General features: G+C 38.4%; 2 protein-coding genes across 2 annotated transcripts in view; both read left to right on the top strand.

Moving 5' to 3' along the window:
• Positions 1 to 11,491, top strand: part of LOC136254586 (uncharacterized) — a 21,361-nt gene extending 9,870 nt beyond the window's left edge. Inside the window, exons 5-8 of the mRNA XM_066047335.1 lie at positions 7,136 to 7,286; positions 8,078 to 8,179; positions 8,487 to 8,521; positions 11,266 to 11,491. Of these exons, the coding sequence (XP_065903407.1) occupies positions 7,136 to 7,286; positions 8,078 to 8,179; positions 8,487 to 8,521; positions 11,266 to 11,385 (408 nt within the window). The 3' untranslated portion in view covers positions 11,386 to 11,491. The remainder of the gene's footprint in view (positions 1 to 7,135; positions 7,287 to 8,077; positions 8,180 to 8,486; positions 8,522 to 11,265) is intronic.
• On the top strand, positions 11,476 to 18,465 carry LOC136254585 (uncharacterized). Its single transcript, XM_066047334.1, has 9 exons — positions 11,476 to 11,577; positions 13,327 to 13,420; positions 13,474 to 13,498; positions 13,551 to 13,618; positions 14,497 to 14,657; positions 15,623 to 15,779; positions 17,891 to 17,992; positions 18,107 to 18,147; positions 18,194 to 18,465. The coding sequence occupies exons 1-9, from the start codon at positions 11,575 to 11,577 to the stop codon at positions 18,308 to 18,310; spliced, it is 768 nt and encodes a 255-aa protein (XP_065903406.1). The 5' UTR covers positions 11,476 to 11,574; the 3' UTR covers positions 18,311 to 18,465.

The raw sequence follows: 18,465 nt of genomic DNA, 5'->3' as shown, positions 1-18,465 counted from the left end.
AAGGGTAACTATAGGGACAGATGGATTAATTGGTATAATTGCATCAACATACAAGATGTGAATTATGAATCAGTAGTTTCACTACTTGTGCAAAGCTATCAATGATACCCATGCAGAGCATCTCAATAATTAAACAGCTGAGGAGACTCTGGATGTCTATGTAACACATGCATGTACATGTTAAATCTTCCTTTTGTGTACTTCTGATGACTGTACGGTATGGTAATACATGTCAATATCTATTATTGTCATGACTTTGTCCCACTAGCTAGGAATCTGAGGCCGTAGGGAATAGGGATATGCCAATGTTGTGATGCCAGCCAGAAATTCAATTTGTACACAGAAAAACTTAATATTGATATCAGAGTATGATAAAGATGTATGATAAAGGCGTACACACAGTTGTACTGTGTAGTGGTTTAGGACACAAAAGGACAGCCACTCATGGTAATCCCCTGGGCTGTACTAATGCTTAATAGTTATTATTAGTAATAAAAACAGCCAATGAGCATGTAAACCACAGCTCTTAGGCTCTATCCTTATTCTTTTATGTAACCCAAACTCTATTATTGTTAGCCAAATAGTTAATTATCAAATTTAAGGCCGGGCCAAATTGCATGCCCGGATCATACAGTGTAAGCTAACAGTCAGAAGATTTCATTATGTATCAGCTGACTGTCTGATTATGTCGTGATAGCGAGCGTGATAACCATATGGGATGGCTAAAATACTCGTATTATTAACCCTTGATCATGTGAGCTACTTTAACTATAGCAATAGGTGTAACATACACTATGAACTAGTACGTACCTCGAGGAAATCCACAGCATTTAGCTCTATACATGCAGTGCATGTGGCTACATCTCGGGCTACACAATTAAGACAGTGTAGCTCGTGAGGTAGCTCGCCAAGGATGACAGAAGATGACTGACACGAATCGCAAGGATAGAGCTAGCTACAGTATAGCTACTTAACAAATTAACTCACCCTAGCTTGACTGAAGTCTCATGGAGATGTTGTTATCGCCCAAGTTAGCTAGCTCTATACTATATCACTTCAAATTTTGGCAGCGTTGTAGGAGACACGACACTCTCCAAGTGCAACTAAATGGAAAATTGTGGAACAAATACAAAAATTTACAGATTTCTTTACGTTGTTGCAATGGATTTAAAAAGATTTAAGGATTTTAAGTAAAATTTGAAGATTTGAGCAGCAAAGAGATTCAGAAGATTTTTTCCAAGATTTAAGGATTTGATGGGATTGAATCCAAAGAGATGTTAGATTCGGTACATGTCGGACCCCTCGGAATATCCACTGTAACAATTATTCCAGCATTACTTGAGACATAATGGTTACTGCCAGAATAAGTACAGCTTTCAGTAGTGAAAATATTCACTTCAGAGTAGCAACTTTTGCAGTGATACCTTGACTGCCTCCTCATTTGGCCTCTTTACTGAGGGAACATTGTATTAGTTTTATCAGTTTAGTCCTATAGTATGTGGCCACTGGCCTTAATAATGAGGTGGCCCTATTAATGAAAATTAAATACATGTAATATACTGGAAAATATGTTTGTACTTGCTGGACCTGGCCACTATAATGAGGTGGCCTCATTACTGAGGTGGCCACTAATAGTGGGGTCACTTAGGTACAATAAGGGGACGAAGCGGACAAAAGCGCAAAAAAATTTTTGTGATATCCTTTGATAGAAAGTACTTATTTAAGGATAGGGGCCACCTCAAATATTTATCACATCCTGTTCTATGATACTTTTAACAATTACATGAATTTCGTTATATCAGTACTGCATACAATATGACTAGTATCACTTTTCACAGTTGCAGGTACATAGTTGGGTGCATTTCCACTGTGCCTTCTTGCATGAACATCTTCCTCCACACCCATTCGAGCTCTTACAATTGCATTTAACTAGTTCGGTACAAGCCTTTGAGGCCACTGGAAGTGTTATCCACACAGGACACCACTTCGTTTCTTGGCTCAATTTCCAGCCATATTCTTCTGGACTTGGTAAGTCTGGATTAGTTATGTTGCTATTGCTCCAAATGCCAGCTTGGTAGATAACTCTGTTGCAGTGCTGTAACAATGCATTCTGTGTCGGTGGAATCAATTCCATTGTTCTATTTTTTTGGCAGAAGAGCTCCTGTCGGGCTTCATCAACTGATTGTAGACTGCTAGTTTTGTCATAGAGTATAACACAAAAGCGTTCCAGAAGTTTGAAGTGTTCACAATGAGTAGTTATTGGAATATGTGGATGGCTAGCCACGTAGAGAAATGCACCAGTAACCTCTGGGAAAGATTTCCATGCTTCCCATGCAGATTTCTTTCCTTGACTGAAAAATGCAGAAGTGGTGTCACAACCAGTAAAAGCATGAAAGATAGGCAGTGCTATTGACTTCTCTCTTCCCAGTACATTACACATGGCATTGATGTGAATGTGTCTGAATGTTTTTCCAACTCCAAATCCCAACCATAAATCTGCAGCTGGATGTTTCTGAAGTAGGTCATGGAATTTGCCTGCAATAATAGTAACAACGTCAGTGTCAACTGTGCGCACGAAGCAGGTAGTAGCACCATTATCAAGGGCATCTACAAGGTGAACTACCATTCTTGTATCAGCTTCCTCGTGGTTGCATGGTTGCATACGGTTTATGCTTGCAGGAGCAACAGAAGTGCCAGTAGTAACTATTACTTGTTTGCCTTCTACACACTCCATTGAGGCTAACTTATGAGAGAGGAATGAGAAGAGTTGCTGCTTGTTTTCAGAGTTTTGGAGGAAATCAATCCAATTTCGTGGGAGTTTATTCCTTCCTGTCACCTCTCGTCGCATTCCTTTACCTCGTTTTTCTCTGGTTGATTCTTTAAGGCTGCACGTAATGTAGGTGTCCCATACCACATCAACTCGTGTGGAGGCTTCCAGCTGCTTCTTAATGTATGGCATAAAGACATTCCCAACATATTCATCAAAAGTACTGATGCCAGTAGTCGACAGAAAGTGAACTATAGCAGCACCATCTAGTACTTTGACATCAAACACAACAGGAGGATCCTTGTCTGTTTCTATAGGCAGCACACCAAGTAGATCTGACTTCTTTCCCAGTCGTAATTTTCCTCTGTCTGACAGAGAAGGGGGGTATGGATGATTTTCGTGCTGAAAAAATGTAGCCATATCACAATCTCTGTGCTGCATGACAATGTACAAGCGGGAAAACAGTTCCACATCATGTTTCAACATTGAAATTTGCTCAGCTTGTTTGCTCTTTATCTTGGGTGCTGGACGGCTAAAGAGTGGAAATGAATTTTTCCTGATTGCGTTATGAATTGAGGCATTCCTATCTTTGATGACAGTTTCATAGTACATGTTGTATTGCTCTAAGCCATGTTTCTCCACACGACGGACAGTTGAAACCACAGTATTATCTAGAATATCACGTGAGTCTAGTACCACAAGGTCTGCACTGTCATGAAGAAAAGGATTACCCATCTCATTAATTGCATCAACTAGACTCTGTGTTTGTTCCTTGAAAGCTTTTTGCGTCGAGAAACCTTCTTCATGATGCAACTGCTTAGCAGATGCTTCTTTCATAAACTCACATTCAAACTCCTTCAAAAGCCGGGCTTGTTCCGGTCCGGCTGTCATCCACCTTCTAAATGCTGCTGGATTTTCTGTGAGTCCGACAGCTCCACCTGACCCTTTAACTGTTTCATTGTTCTGCTCGTGACACTGATCAATTGGCATTGCAGAGAATCGATTTGTTGTTTTCTGAACAACCCAGTGGCCACATTCTTCAAACTGCTCATAGACTGATGAGGGTAGACATTCCATATCACGGATGTGAACAGGAATCCACCTAGCATAATTGTGGTGGTCCAATGCAAAGAACCAAGGAGCTATGCCTTTCAAAGATTCCACATAGAGGGAAAACTTTCTCTGTCTATGTGCTCGAACAAAAATCAGACCAAGCAATTCTATTTTCAGAATTGTATCCCAGAACTGAAATGTAGGACTCTTGGTGGTTGCTTCCTCTCTCCAGGCCTCTTTTGTGCTTTCATCATGTGGACCTTCACTTTGCAGAAACGCTTCATGCTGCAGCTTACTCAAAGCAAGAGCACTAACTTGGTGTGCATGCCTTGTCCTAGTGAGGTGAGGAAACTATCTGCTGCACCTGAAGATGTTATTCCTGCCTGAACAAGAGCATTCGTCCAGCCCGATGACTCCAAATAGTCTCCAAATGTCTTCCATAGAGCCATTTCAATATGAAGACCACCAAACATAACAACAAAAAGATCTTCACCATGTGTCTGTGGCCAATTCCATTGCACAAGCTTTGCTAGAGCAAATAAAGGGGCATCCAATGCAATAACTGAAACTTGCCCAGGGTTCAGATACTGTGTGGCTTGCTTGATAATGCTCATACCATGTTTGACCATAGCAGCTGTGGCAGCTTTCTCACCAAACAAAGGCAACAGCTGCATAAGAGCAGGTTGTGTGACGTCAGAAGGGATTTCTTGAGATGCGTGGTAAGTAGACCATGCGATGATATCTTTTCCTTCCATTTGTTCTGTTTCCATTAGCATTGCTATGGAATTATTAATCCACTGTTTCTCTTGTGCTACTGCCTGATTCAAATTACCTTCAATTCTTTGAATGCTACGAGGTGGCTCGGGTATGGCAACCTTTTCCTTTGTCAGTGCAACAGCTGGAACTATGGTGAAGCATTCAGGTAAATCACATTTTTCACTTTCTTTGCTTAAAGCCAAAGTAAGTTTCTCCTGAGGGATGCCAATGTTCATTGAAGTAGGACATTGAAAAAGGCTGATACCTGGATGACAAAAATAAGTAATAAAAACGTTACTTGTTAGGAAGCTATATACGTACAATAATTTATCCAATCCTTACCTGTACCATGGAAAGAACCCTTAGCAGTAGTACTTGATGGGTTATGATCCAAATTATCAAGAGCTGCAACAGTGAATAGCCCTTTGCGTAGTTGAGCTGGACAAACAACCCCTTTCTTTCTGAAATCTTCACAAACTGCAAATGCTAATTGCTTTTCTATTTGAAGAACTCAATTGTAGCTCACACTGAGACCAAGCTCATAAAGCTCTGTGATCACTTTTTTCGACCTTGTTTGTGTGTGAAGATTCAAGCCTAGATAAAGTGGCATAGGTGGCTCATAGCTTAGGGAGTGCCGACTTTTCAAAGATGCATCCTTCTTTACAGATTTCTTACAATTAAAAAGAACGAGCTGAGCTATGGTTAAACATGGCTGTGAGTCTGAAGAGCATTGATCCACAATGTCACCACCTTGTAACAACAAAGTGACAAGTAAGTTAAGGCTATAAGGTACTGACTGCTGTTGACAACCCACAGGGAAGGAGGCATTAAAGACAAATCCACTAGATGAAAAGACCTCATTTCGCACAATTTTTGCTGCTCTCATTAAAGTTAGTGCATCTTCTTGGTAGTTATTGCACTCCATAGATGTCTTAAGCATTTGTTGCATTCCTTCTTCAAAAACTAGTATCACATTTTTCCCATCATTTTGTTCTTGGGCATTCGGAAAATAATTTAGAACTCTTTCCTTAAAACGAACCTTATTGATCTCTTTTGTGATGCCAAGATCATGTAGGCGGCTCTCAAACATTTGGCGTAATACAGAGAATTTGAAGCAGAAGGTCCCATTTTCAATTGAGTTTTCTACATGATTGATGAGCTCAACAAAGGCTCTTACTTCAACCTTTTCCTCTTCTCTATCACTGCTAAAACATTGTCTCTGTCTGAGCAAAGAACGATACCTATTCCTGAGTGCAGTAAGACAAGACAAATGATATTTTGCTTCCAGTGCAGTAAGATCTCCACCCTCAATTCTGGTTAGAAGTGCTGTGTCTTGTAACTCTATAGCCATTCTTCGTACATTGTCATCTGCATCAAAAGTCCGAAACTCATGAAGGGGTCCATCATTCCTTGAGCAAAAAATACTTGTCCAGAGATTGGCGCTGTACACGAGATCGTTTTTGTGAAGAACTACCACTGTCAATATTTCTGTCAGCTTCTCTTTTTCTTGCTCTCTGTAGCTTGCTGTCATTAAACTTCAGATAACAGGACTTGTGCCACTTGGCTTCATGTGCTACCAGCTTGTCCACATCTATATCTTCCCCAAATTTGAGTGGAACTGGAAGTTGATTTAACTTATTGAACTCACATACATTATCCAGGAAGGAATTGTACACTTTTGATTGATCACCATCACCTCTTGTATTCAAAGGGCACCTGAGCATCTCTTGAGTTATCTGCTGACATATTATGCACTGTGTCCAGTCCATGGTATCAACAATTTTATTCATAGTAGACTATCCACATGCTCAGTTCCAAATAGAGTGCACTTTATAGTCAGCACATTTTAGTGTGAAAGCATGTTAACACCAATGCAAACACCAGACAAGTTAATCATCAGCTGAATACCTCATAAACCTGTCTTAACATACTGCAGTATATTGCTAGGGTGCACTTTTTAGAGCTGTAGCCAAGTTGATATAGACCTGTAGACCAATGACTTTGGACAACTACGCATAACTCATGGGTATTTGTCCAACAGTGGTTCCTAATATCTTTTAACTGTGATACTATTGTTTACCAATGACGCATTTCTAATACCTATAGTACAAATAAGATTATTCTAATTCTGTTCACATTTGGGTGTGGCTCCTATCTTAAAACAATAACTAAATGTGTAAGGAACCTTCTCCTAAAAAATGATGCTTTTGTCCGCTCCGTCCCCTAACCCTAAATTTTTGCAACTAAGCAACCCCACTATAAGTGAGGTTTCACTGTATATCAAAAAATTTATGTCACCAGGAGTACTATTTGTATGGAAAGTTTCACAATTGTATCGCAAAGTGAATGAAATGCCCATTTTTTGCACTAATCCATACTACTGTCTTAGAGGAGTTGAAAAGTCCCGGTCAGTATTTTATTATTGTATGCTTTAAACGATTGCATAAGTTGTGTTGTTAGAGTTCTCTACTACTATTCCACTGTCCTGTGTTCACTTGATTTTGTAGTCTAGTGTACATCCACTCTAGGAATTTATTTGTTGTATTCTAATTTTTCCAGGCAGTATTCAAGATGTCACCAAGTGCTAGTGAATGTTCTGATGATATTTGGTCAATGACACAATTTTCACATCAAAATTCCACAGAAAACAAGACATACGACTATAAGGTCAAGTCTGTAGCTGCAACAAATGGGACCAGCTTTCACTGCAGTAAGTATTTACAAGAGTAAATAATAGAGAAGAGAGTATCCAACTGCCATATACCATATCAAAAATGATCCTGTAAAGTCCACTCTGCTTGTTAAAACATTTTCAAAGAAGGTGTTAAATTAGTCTATTAACAAGTGGTGTGCACACAGGCTTTGTATTGTGTGTAAGTGTTGAAGGTGATGATTACTAGATATGAACACTTCTATGATACCCTAAATTTTACTGAAATATGCAGAAAGACTTAACAGGATCATTTTTGATATGGTATATGGCAGTTGGATACTCTCTTCTCTATTATTTACTCTTGGTATTTACCATTGAAACACTGATAAGTTAAGTGTTATAGCATCTTAGCACTGATTCTCCATCTAATGAATTATTCTATCATTTTAAAGCCATGCATATTATTTTTCATCCTTGCTTATATGTCATTTTATACCATTGGTGGGTGGCTGTATATAGGAGTGTTAGCTATTACAAAGCTTAAGAAGTTGCATTGTTTCCAAGTCATGTCAGCTCTCTGGTTAGTGTAAAGTAATCCTTCCACCTGCTGTGCTGTTTTGAGTATTAGAAACTTACCTGACAGTTGACTTACTGTGTGACAATAAGAATTAGCAATTATGTAGTAAGACAATTCATGATAAAGTTTAATTTCACTTGGTATCAGCAGTCGGTCGTCAGCTGTCTTTATTTCGTTGTAACTACATCTGTAATAGTTTTCAAAAGTTTCTCTCACGTAAATGTTCTTGTTTCGTTTACGTTCTTATTATACAATGTTGTGCGTTATTTAGATGAGTTATCATTCACCTCAACCAGTGGAGATGCCAAGGTCACACTACACAACACCTCAATACAAGCCTTCTTCCTTGCTGGTACTACATTGTCCGATAGAGGTTTGTGTCATCTTTGTAACTAATTGGGAAGCATATTGAGGCAGTAGTAGCCAATGGTATGTCATTGGCCTGTGGTTACAAGTTCAATGACTGGGTGCCAACGGGTGGCAAGTTTCTAAGCATTCATACATTGGAATGAGAAAAATTTCTGTATTACAGCTAATATGATTTCTTGCCACATAGTTTGTATCCATTATTGTATGCATTTCCGTGTGTGTGCATGTGTGTACCATACCACTGTTTTGTGTTGAGGCTTATACTAATGTTATGCATATTATGTTAACCGTTCTGCTTTTTTCTGTTGTAGTGGCCAAATGCGGTAAAGTTTATGATTACGATTATGTGAGTTGTGTGTAGTGTGTGTAAATGTTGATATTTCACTACATGGAAAGTCACAAGACTACTGTACACACGTACACACATATACCTTAAGCAAAATTTGTACTTGTCATGAATAGTGTATAAATAAAGTACAAGTCAATTATTATTGGACTATTAGACAAATGATGGTTTCTCTAAATGGAGTGCAGTGTATCCAATCTTATGGACAAAGGAGTATGATGTTTACTTTTTATTTATGTGTACAGTACTTCATGCTCCCTTGTCCATAGAATTCAGTTGGTTCCTAACGACACTTGACTACAGAACACATTTGTGGCTTATTTCTTGGTAAACCATCAACACTTCAATAATTATGGAGTGAAATTGCATCAGCTTCTTAAGTGTTCAGAATATGGCTTCAAAATAGCGGTGGATCGGCAAATCATTGGAAGTCTGTTTACCAAGAACTATTAAAATTTTGTCACTTTTTAGGTTTATTGTTACTGATATGGGTGCTTAATAGCATTTATTGAGTAATGCCATAAAGTGTGTGTATAGAAATAGATAATTGGTACAGTGGACCCTCTAAACCCCAATATTCAGGCAGTGGTAAAGGTGTTCAGATAAGTGAATTTCTGAGCCCCAGACATTTTTACACAGAGCTCTGTTGAAATACTCTAATAGAACATACATCTGTAATCAAAATATTCTAACAAAACAGTCATTTCCAATTTTAGATAAGCAAGAGTATACAGATAGCTGAGGGTCTACTGTATCAGTCGTTATAATCGACAAAACCTGCTATTTATGAAAAGAGTTTGATTGTAGTACAGGCACCGATGTGATTATTACTGTGACTGGATCCTGAAAAACAGTTAAAAATTTTAAGTGGATTTTTTCTCAAGTGAGTTAAAATTTCAGCCAACCAGATGATTAGTAGTAACAGCAAAGGTGTCAACAACAGACAGGTACGCTTTGGCTCCATTACAAGTTCTGGAAAGGGCTGTAATAAACATTGCACCATAGCTTCCCCATAGGATATGTATGGTGAGAATTTTGATTGGCTGTAAACATTATGTCAGATATTTGAACGAAAAGGGTTTGAAATATTTTTGGCGGGTCAAGCAAAACTACAAATGATCCAAATTTCAAGATTGTGTACACGTAATTGCATCCATGAATTATTAAATGTTTTTGAGGATCCAGCTCAATGCGTACATACTTTAGGGCTGGGAGAAAAGATTATCTAGATACCTAAATCACCTATCATAAATAAGATAATGAATTTGTAAATCTTTGTAATCTATTGTAAATTAACCACAATCAGATGGAAAACTTGTGGAAGGTGTCAAACTAGTTGGGGAAGTGATACTTTCTAACTTAACAAGCACTATGTGACTTATGTCAACAAATATGTAAAATTGTGTTTACAAAACAGTCCTCTGATTTCACATCATTATCAAGATGATATTGTTTATCAAGATAAAATAATTGTCAAGATATGGGTTTTTCTATTATCACACTTTATTTGGTTCAATGACGTGGCCTACGAAAGTAGGACATGTGGGCACAAACTACACCCCGTCACAGAACAGGTCATATCTCAGGGCTGGAATAGAATATTTGCATTCTGTAACTTGTATCAAGAGTATATAATAGAAACCAAGAGTATCAAACGGGTGTATTCCCCATTGATTAATGATTGCATACAGTAGCACGGATATTTCAGTAATTGTTCGTTTTCATTGCCATTAAGGGTTGCTGTGTTTAGCCCGATTCGGCCACTAAATCAAGCGAAAATATGATAGCGTTAAAGGGAATTAGATAATGTTAAAGTTCTGGCACTGCCAAGTGGATCCCTGAAGGCGCGGCAACACTCATTTGTGCAACCATTGTTTTAGCGAGCTGTAGTTATCTTGGGTCCTTACTACACTTTCTTTGTACAATAACTGTTGAATACTTGGTTGAATAACACGGAAAACTGGCAAACAAAGACCCATTGCCACGTACGCATTTCAAATTACCATTTCGCATAAACAAACAATTACTGAAATATCCGTGCTACTTTATGCAATCATTAATCACGGGGTGATACACCGTTCGACACTCTTGGTTTCTATTGTATACTCTTGCTTGTATGGTATAGCTAACTAAATACTTAGTAATGGTTGAAAATTGCATGGCCATAGCATGGCGACATAAAAAAATTATGACTTATAAAAGTATGCAAATTGTATGGCCTTCATGGCCAGTTTTAGCAGGCCCGGTCACAGGTAATGCCTGTATGATACAACGATTGAGATTACTTCCTTACTCCAGTATTCATTGTATGGAATGTACAGTGTTAACACTATATGAGGTGGTCAATTCACTAGAACTATCAAGTGATGGTAGGTTAGGAAGTGAAGTGGTGTGGCTTCAATAACATATTACATTTCCATGAATGATAATTATAATGGCAAACATTTCATACTGTGCTAAGCACGTAGTGTCCCTTCATGTTTTCTTTCTTACATGTACATTCGTACCAGTGTAACCAAAACTCTGCATTAAGGACTCAGTTGAAAAATCTCTTCCAATCAAACGTTTTTGGTCCCTGACTTAATGCAATTCTGAAAGTGGAAAAACCTTTCAAGCTAATGGTTGTTGTGACAAATTTGTCAGTAACATGTATGTTACGATGTAGTAAACATGTGGATAATTATTTAAATACCAGTTTGTAATTATAATTACCATATAATTACTGCTTTTATCTCCCTTTACAGTTGACCTATGTCATCAGTGGAGGTATGGGAACATCAATACTGTTAGCAGTGTTGGCTATCTGTGTATCTTGTCTGTCCAAACGATGGAAATATGGCAGATACAACCTGCTGGACACCTAACACACTACACACTCTGTACATATTGTATATTGTATCAATCACTTCAAGTGACCAATTGTGTTGTAAATATTGAATATATCATTTTTGATTGTGGGTTTAAATAATTTGTCACGTGATTTGCATGTTATATATTGCCTGTGGGGCTTCTCCTGAGCAGCAGAAAGAAGATACGTTTAGCAGTTTAGAGCGATGGTGAGTATTGGCGTAATGTGCGTGTAATGTGAAGATGGTATTATCATTGCTGGTGCATCCAGTACACTCGTAGTATTGCTGATCACGCAAAGTCAATTTGTAGGTGTGTGCTGTTGCATCGAGGTACCTTGCGAAGCATACTTAAGAAGTGCTCGCAGCTTTGTTGAAGGAAACTGTACAATTTACTGGGATGGGATGTAATGTTAATAGGGTCGCGATTGTTAATTTGCTCGAATTAACTGTTTTTCCTACAAACTTTCGTATTAACTGCATTGTTTGGAGGGCAAATTCTTGATTTTTTTACTAGTACCTTGTATGTGTTAGAATGAGCAGGTGAAAAGGCATTGAAATTTCTAGTTGCTAAAACAAAAATGATTGTAACATGGGAGCAGAGTCAAGTAAGGTTCAGTTTTTCTATCTTGAGGGGCGAAGGTAAATAAGTCTATTTTTTCCTGGGCTAGATAGACTGCCCTTGCCACCACCCCCAGCGTTAGGTGTTAAAGTGCTGGACAGCTGGAAATACCAGCAATCAAACAAGGCCACCAGACTCCAAGTGATCCTCGGAGTAGGCCAGATCAATATTTGATGTTGGTGGACTGCGATTTGAAGAGTGATGACCCTCAAGCACATCACCGAAGATCTTAAAAGTGAAAAGCAAAGCCTACATCACAGCCAGAATAGGCATTTACTGTAATTAATGCTATGCTTCTCAGCCAACATAGAAGTAAGCTTCCTAAAAGCTGTTGTAGCAGTGGGCCCCATGCCACCAGTACCTGCAAACACCAAATGTAAATAAATCACATGGGAAGGGGCGGGGCTGGAGGATCTATGGTAAAGAGTTAGGGTGCGTTGCAGACCCTATCTGCTGGGGGCTTATTGATTAGAAATTATAAGCCCCCTTAATAATGACCCCTTTTCCAAAGATTAAGCCCCTTTTCCAGCAGGCGCTTATAATCTTTATTCAATAAGCCCGGCCAGCGGATAGGGTCTGCAATGTTCCAGGCCACGGACAACCACTACACTGATGCAACTGTGTCTAATGCATATGTATTGTACATCACATGCACGAATGCAGCACACACACAGACACACATACGCACACACTAGCTATCTCCAGTAATGTTATTTATGCTGGGAAAAAATTACTTGCCTGGTGCAGTCATCTGTTGACCATGGGCAGTAGCAGGTCTCAATGTTTTATGTACAAGGCTCTTGTGTAAACAACAAGTGTGTGTAGTTAACTGTACTAACATCACTACCAGAATGTATAGTGTGTTTATTATTTGTGGGATTAGAAATATCTTGTTGTGATGTCATCAAACACTCTAGAATTAATATAACATTATGATATCATGTTGCTATGTGTATTATGTGTTTAGCATAATATGTGATTGGTGAAGTGTTAAATTGTCAAGAATAGCCGTAATGGTTTTTCCGAATAACCAATTTGTAAGATCAAAAATGTACATCTTGGGTACTTTCTCATGCTTTTAACATTGATATCACACTTGTAGTTGGATTCTTCTATAAGTATGATCACTTGCATGGTCCCTATTACTTTGGCATTCGATTCAGTTAACCAGATAATCGACAGTTATGATCTGCTCAGTAACCAGTTATGATATTCTGTCTAGTTTCACAGCTCTAATGACAAGCAATTATTGTAAAGTTAACATACAGTATGTACGTACGTATGTGTGTGTAGTTCATGTGTGTACATTCACTATGACAAACACATTCTCCCTACAGACATTACGACACAGTCAAACAGTATTTGGTCATAGTCACACCCTACTATTATTACTAACCACTATTACAATACTACATACCAGCTGGACCACATGTAAGTGAACTATTACTTGTACTACTACTAACCTCATTGTATACATGTTACAGCGGCTACACTATACACCAGTACAAAGTAAGTGTCATACTAGTATAGTGTGTACCTCATGTTATATGTGATGTGTTAGTGGTGGAATACATCATAACCAATCAGAACTGTTGTACCTCTCAATTGGAAGAATTGACTTTAACTTAGGTGAGTGTAGAGTGCTATATTTGTGTAGTGATAATTGCTAAAATATATTTTTAAACTGATGTATGTTGGTGAGAGTCTGATTGGGAGTGTGAGATCAAATACTGTCCAATGTATTATTATTATTAGCTGCATGTGTACGGCTCAATGAGTGGATGATATCTGGCAGTGCTTTTGATATTTCATGTGATGTTAAGCTGGGCTTTATTTTACCTGATTTCTGTAAGTATTAGGCCACTTCAAAAGCTGGTTTAATGCAAAACAATATTATAGGTTTGGTAGGTCAGTAAATGAACAAGTGTTTCTGTACCTAATCAAGACAAATTTTCACTTGAATGTAATATTTCACTCTAGGGCTGACACAGCATTAAACTAGCCATGCCCTACTACTATTTGCTAACACAAGCTTATTTCACCTGCTCAGGTTTCTATGTGACTGGTAGTTGTAGACTTGTAGCATAGATTAGACTTGTAGCACAGATTAGACTTGTAGCACAGATTAGACATGTACAGTACATGTGCTGTACTGCTAACATTAATATAGCTACTTTTCCATTTAAGTGGTTTTGTGGTTTATAATTATAGTGTTTTTCAGTAAAGCAACAACTCTTTAATATTTTATTTGTTGTTTGTTGCTGCACCTGCAACTGCTCACTACACCATACCAATTCCACCCTCAAATTCAAATTTTTAAAATGAAAATAAAATGTCTACAAGAATCTACAGGATTGAACATGCTAGTTACAATTGGGGTATTTCTATTCCACTCATGTACATATACAAATGAGATCATGGCAATATGTCCCACATTTAACACGCTTTGTTGCACAAAATGAAATTCAACTAAATGAGGTTTATAACTGTTGTTGTACCACACACAGTGTCACCTATAAGTGGTCGTGCCATAGTCAACACGTCATGGTTACACGACAACTATACAGACATCACTAGTGACGTAGTCAAGATCAACAACTCCACCATCAACTTCACATATTCATATAGTAATAATCTTGATGTGGAGGGTGATTTCTTCAACATCAGTGTGAGTGGTGTTGTTGTTGTTGTTGTTGTGGAGTATACCTTATGTACATGTTTGGACATTGATCGGACCTCACATTTAGCAATGTTGATACAGTTACAATAGCATTTTGACTGACAGACTTTATTTTGTTACTTCAGTCTAACAAATACCTTATTTGGTAAAGTAAAACATTATAATAAATTGCATCAGAGTCAGCCATTGATTTGTAGTAACGTCCTCTGCCTTTTAATCAACAACGTGTAGTTCTATATTCTGTAAAGTCACATATGCTACCATATAGCATAAATTTTTACTGCTTTGAGATTTGGGGGGTTAACAGCAAAAATTTTATCCTTGAAATATTAAGACCTCCATATTATAGTCTAATACATTTTGGGATTGTTAGCAAATCCGCAAAAAAATTACATTACACAGCCACAAAAATTTTGCTCCTTGAACTATTATAAGGTACTGTGATGATGATACAAAGTGTAATGGTGATAACCTTAATCCCACAATGCATAACCTCTTTCATCTGCAAATAAACAGCCACGCCCTTGCACGGTACATAATTGGTCATGTGATGTGGCATGTGACTTGTCATATGACAGTGTACCTACCAAACATGAGGCTTGGTAAAATATTAATTTTGGTAGCTACTTTCTCTCCTCTAGTCTTATACCATAAACATCTGGGATTGTACGGGGTTTCCCCAGTCTACTAAAGTAGAGTGGTAAATCTGTTACCAACATCCCATAATCATTCCTTTAACCACATTGATGGAATTTGGGGTGTAATAAACAGCACTAAAGACTACTAATTGATGACATTGGACTAACTCAACACCATTTTCCAGAACTTTTATTCAGTGGAGGTTACCAGGCCAGAATATTGACTAAGACACACAATAGTGTGTGGTCTACTTGAGGATCTGAAGAAATTAATTGAATGTGGCTGAATGTTTAAGAATAACTATTTCTCCTTAGATGTTGTTCTGGCGGCGCTCATCCAGCTGGTCAATGGTACTACTACAACACCAGTGTTATAATGATGATGATTATGAGGTTAATGGAACATGTACTGGGTTCATATTCCGGTATCCTGTGGAAGTACGTGCACCAATGAAGAGTGGATATTACTGCAGTATGTGAATATAATATGTGTGTGTTGTGTGTGTGTATGTGTGTGTGTGCGCATCTGTGTTTGTGTGTGTCTGTGATATAGTGTGTGTCTGTGATATAGTGTGTGTATGTGCATCTGTCTGTCTCTGTAGCTCACACTTTGGAGGTTGTCCCATCTGGTCTAAATTCTAAGCTTCTATTGATTACTCAGTATCCCTTGGCCACATGGTTGGACAGGTTCTATAGGGGTTGAGACCATACAACAGGCAGTTCTACAGTGGTCTGTATATATGTTTCTACATGCATACATACCAGATTTTACAAAACCGATCCAAATCGCACATCAGGCAAAATCTAACTAACACCTCCAGTGGATAGCTACACTATCGTACTACTAGTTTTGACTCTCAGTACTCAAACTACTCGAGGCTGGTTTTGAGTTTTAACAGACGTCTTTTCTGGGTAGTGTGTAGAGCTCGAACGGTGGTTTTAGGCCTTATGAAGGACCTGGCTTGGCAAGAATCAGTGGTTTACTGGTGGACAGCCTGATAAAGTTACCCAGATGTTTTTTTCTGTTGATTTTGCCACTAAGGAGCCAGCACAGCCCTGTAATCTCATGTCTGGACTCAAATCGTAATCTGCCTCCATTTTGAAGTATATCTCTTGCCCACCCTGCTATCCCACATCCTCCACCCCTTTGTGAGCACTCGTGATACTACTTTACTCATCCAACTGCTCACTTATTTGGCGGGAAACTCTACAAGCAGCTACAAGTACTGGAAGTGGCCTGAAAGGTAGCAGATTGATGCATCTTTTGTGTAAATTTTATATGCGTGCTTGCTATCCTTGGAATGTTATGCTGACTTGAATTCTTTAAAACCATTTATCTCGAACTTCTAATGTGCGATTTGGATCGTTTTTCCAAAATCTAGTCACGTATGTGTGACTCAGTCTGGGAACTAGTCTTATCACCCATGACACCAGATTTAATTTTTCAAACATAGCTACATAAATAAACTATCAAATTGCACAATCAAACTCAGCTACACTTGAGTGATCCGCTTTTGCTGGCTGCTTTTCTGGCGATCTGTATGAGTGGTCTGGGATCCTAATGGAACTCTGGCCAGCCTGTGGATGGCTGCATTAGCTGTACAGTTTTGTGGTGTTGAAAAATGACCTGTGCTGTAATAATGTCCTTTCATTTTAGGACATGAATGGCCCATAATTTGGCCCAATTCATCCCTAGCCCTTCTGCTTTAATTTTTTAAACAGCCTCTTGATGGGGCCATCGCCACCCACCCCTTTTGGAGCTTACCCGGTATAGTTTACACTGAGTTTAAAACTATCTAAAATAGCAGGAAACTTAAGTGTTGGCTACTTGTACAGTGGATGCTCTGGAATTGGTGTATAACATGTGAAATTTGGTATATGTAGCTTCAACCATTGGCAAGTTACAACACACTGAATACTAAAAACCAGTGTTTCTTGATACTTGTAAATAGGCGATAATACCGGTTTTCCCAGACTGGGTCACATAATTATTGTGATGTTTGTGTAAACATCTAGGAGACATTTGGTAGTCTTTGACTAACCATCACTTCTAAAAGCAGCACACTCAGGAGCAGTGCCACCGGTCAGGTTGATCAGGTTTCAACTAGAGATATTTTAATAGAGCAGTCAGCTACCTTCTTTCTTGTTTACTGTTGCTGTTGTAATCATTGGTTAAATATACGTCCAGATTCCTCTGTACACTTTGTCCTACAATGTACTCTCTGTACAATAACTGCAAAAGTTTGACTTGACCACTTTAAAAATTCGTTGCTCCAGCTCTGAGCACACTCCATAGAAAGATCAATGTACTCTAATAGTCACATTCTATAGCTAATAGTAACACTCAGTTTGCAATTCAATAAAACTGTGGTGTAATATAACCAAACTCTGCAGTAATCTAGTATACATTTTGGAGCCCGTTTCAGAAACCTGCAATACCCCAAACTCCTGAAAGAACCTCCCCACTAGAAACCTCTGATATGAATAATGGTCTCTGTATCCACATAGAGATAATTACTACACAAAACTCAATGAAGTATTGAGATCACTTATATACATTGATGTCCCATCTGTTGTGTACAGGCTCCATACCAGAGATATCAAACAACACTGACTCAAGACTAGTCATAACAGAGATGTATGTACAAGCCTTTGATGTGGATGTGACCAACCCACCTAAGAGATGTGAGTGTTACATGTAATGGAGTAGTCTATGATGTAGTGTTGTATTAATGTATATTCAGTATTAATTGTGTCAGAGTTAAGGCTGTAATAATTATAGCGATAACATTCTTGTAGTTGTCAATTGTGATTCACCCAAAAAAGATGAAGAAGATAGGGTAGGTGTTCTATTTACTGCTCACCTTTAGCCCACATGATCCACAGACTGGTTTGATATTCGGCTGTGTTGCTGCCGGGGCTGTCATCATAGCAGCAGTCATTGTATTAGCAACATATCTCTACCGGCGACGAAGACACGGACAGTACAACCTATTGGATTAATAGCCCACTGTATAATGAATCAGAGAGTGTGACTTGCTGGATCTATTTCTTGTACACTTCAATTGCTTGTGTATTGCATTCATTGCATTTGAAATGCTTTACGTTTTTATCATGTGAAGTTTTATCGTAACTGTTATACTCTACTACTGGGCAGG

This window comes from Dysidea avara, chromosome 4 (genome assembly GCF_963678975.1).
Source record: "Dysidea avara chromosome 4, odDysAvar1.4, whole genome shotgun sequence".
Lineage (NCBI taxonomy): Eukaryota > Metazoa > Porifera > Demospongiae > Dictyoceratida > Dysideidae > Dysidea > Dysidea avara.
The sequence above is the reverse complement of the archived record's forward strand: the minus strand, read 5'-3'. Positions and strand labels throughout refer to the sequence as shown.

Bases quoted from the DNA above. Each gene is read 5' to 3' on its own strand.
- LOC136254585 (XM_066047334.1), top strand. The intron at 13,421-13,473 runs GTAAGTGAACTA...TACATGTTACAG, and splicing joins ACATACCAGCTGGACCACAT to CGGCTACACTATACACCAGT. The intron at 14,658-15,622 runs GTGAGTGGTGTT...ATTTCTCCTTAG, and splicing joins GTGATTTCTTCAACATCAGT to ATGTTGTTCTGGCGGCGCTC.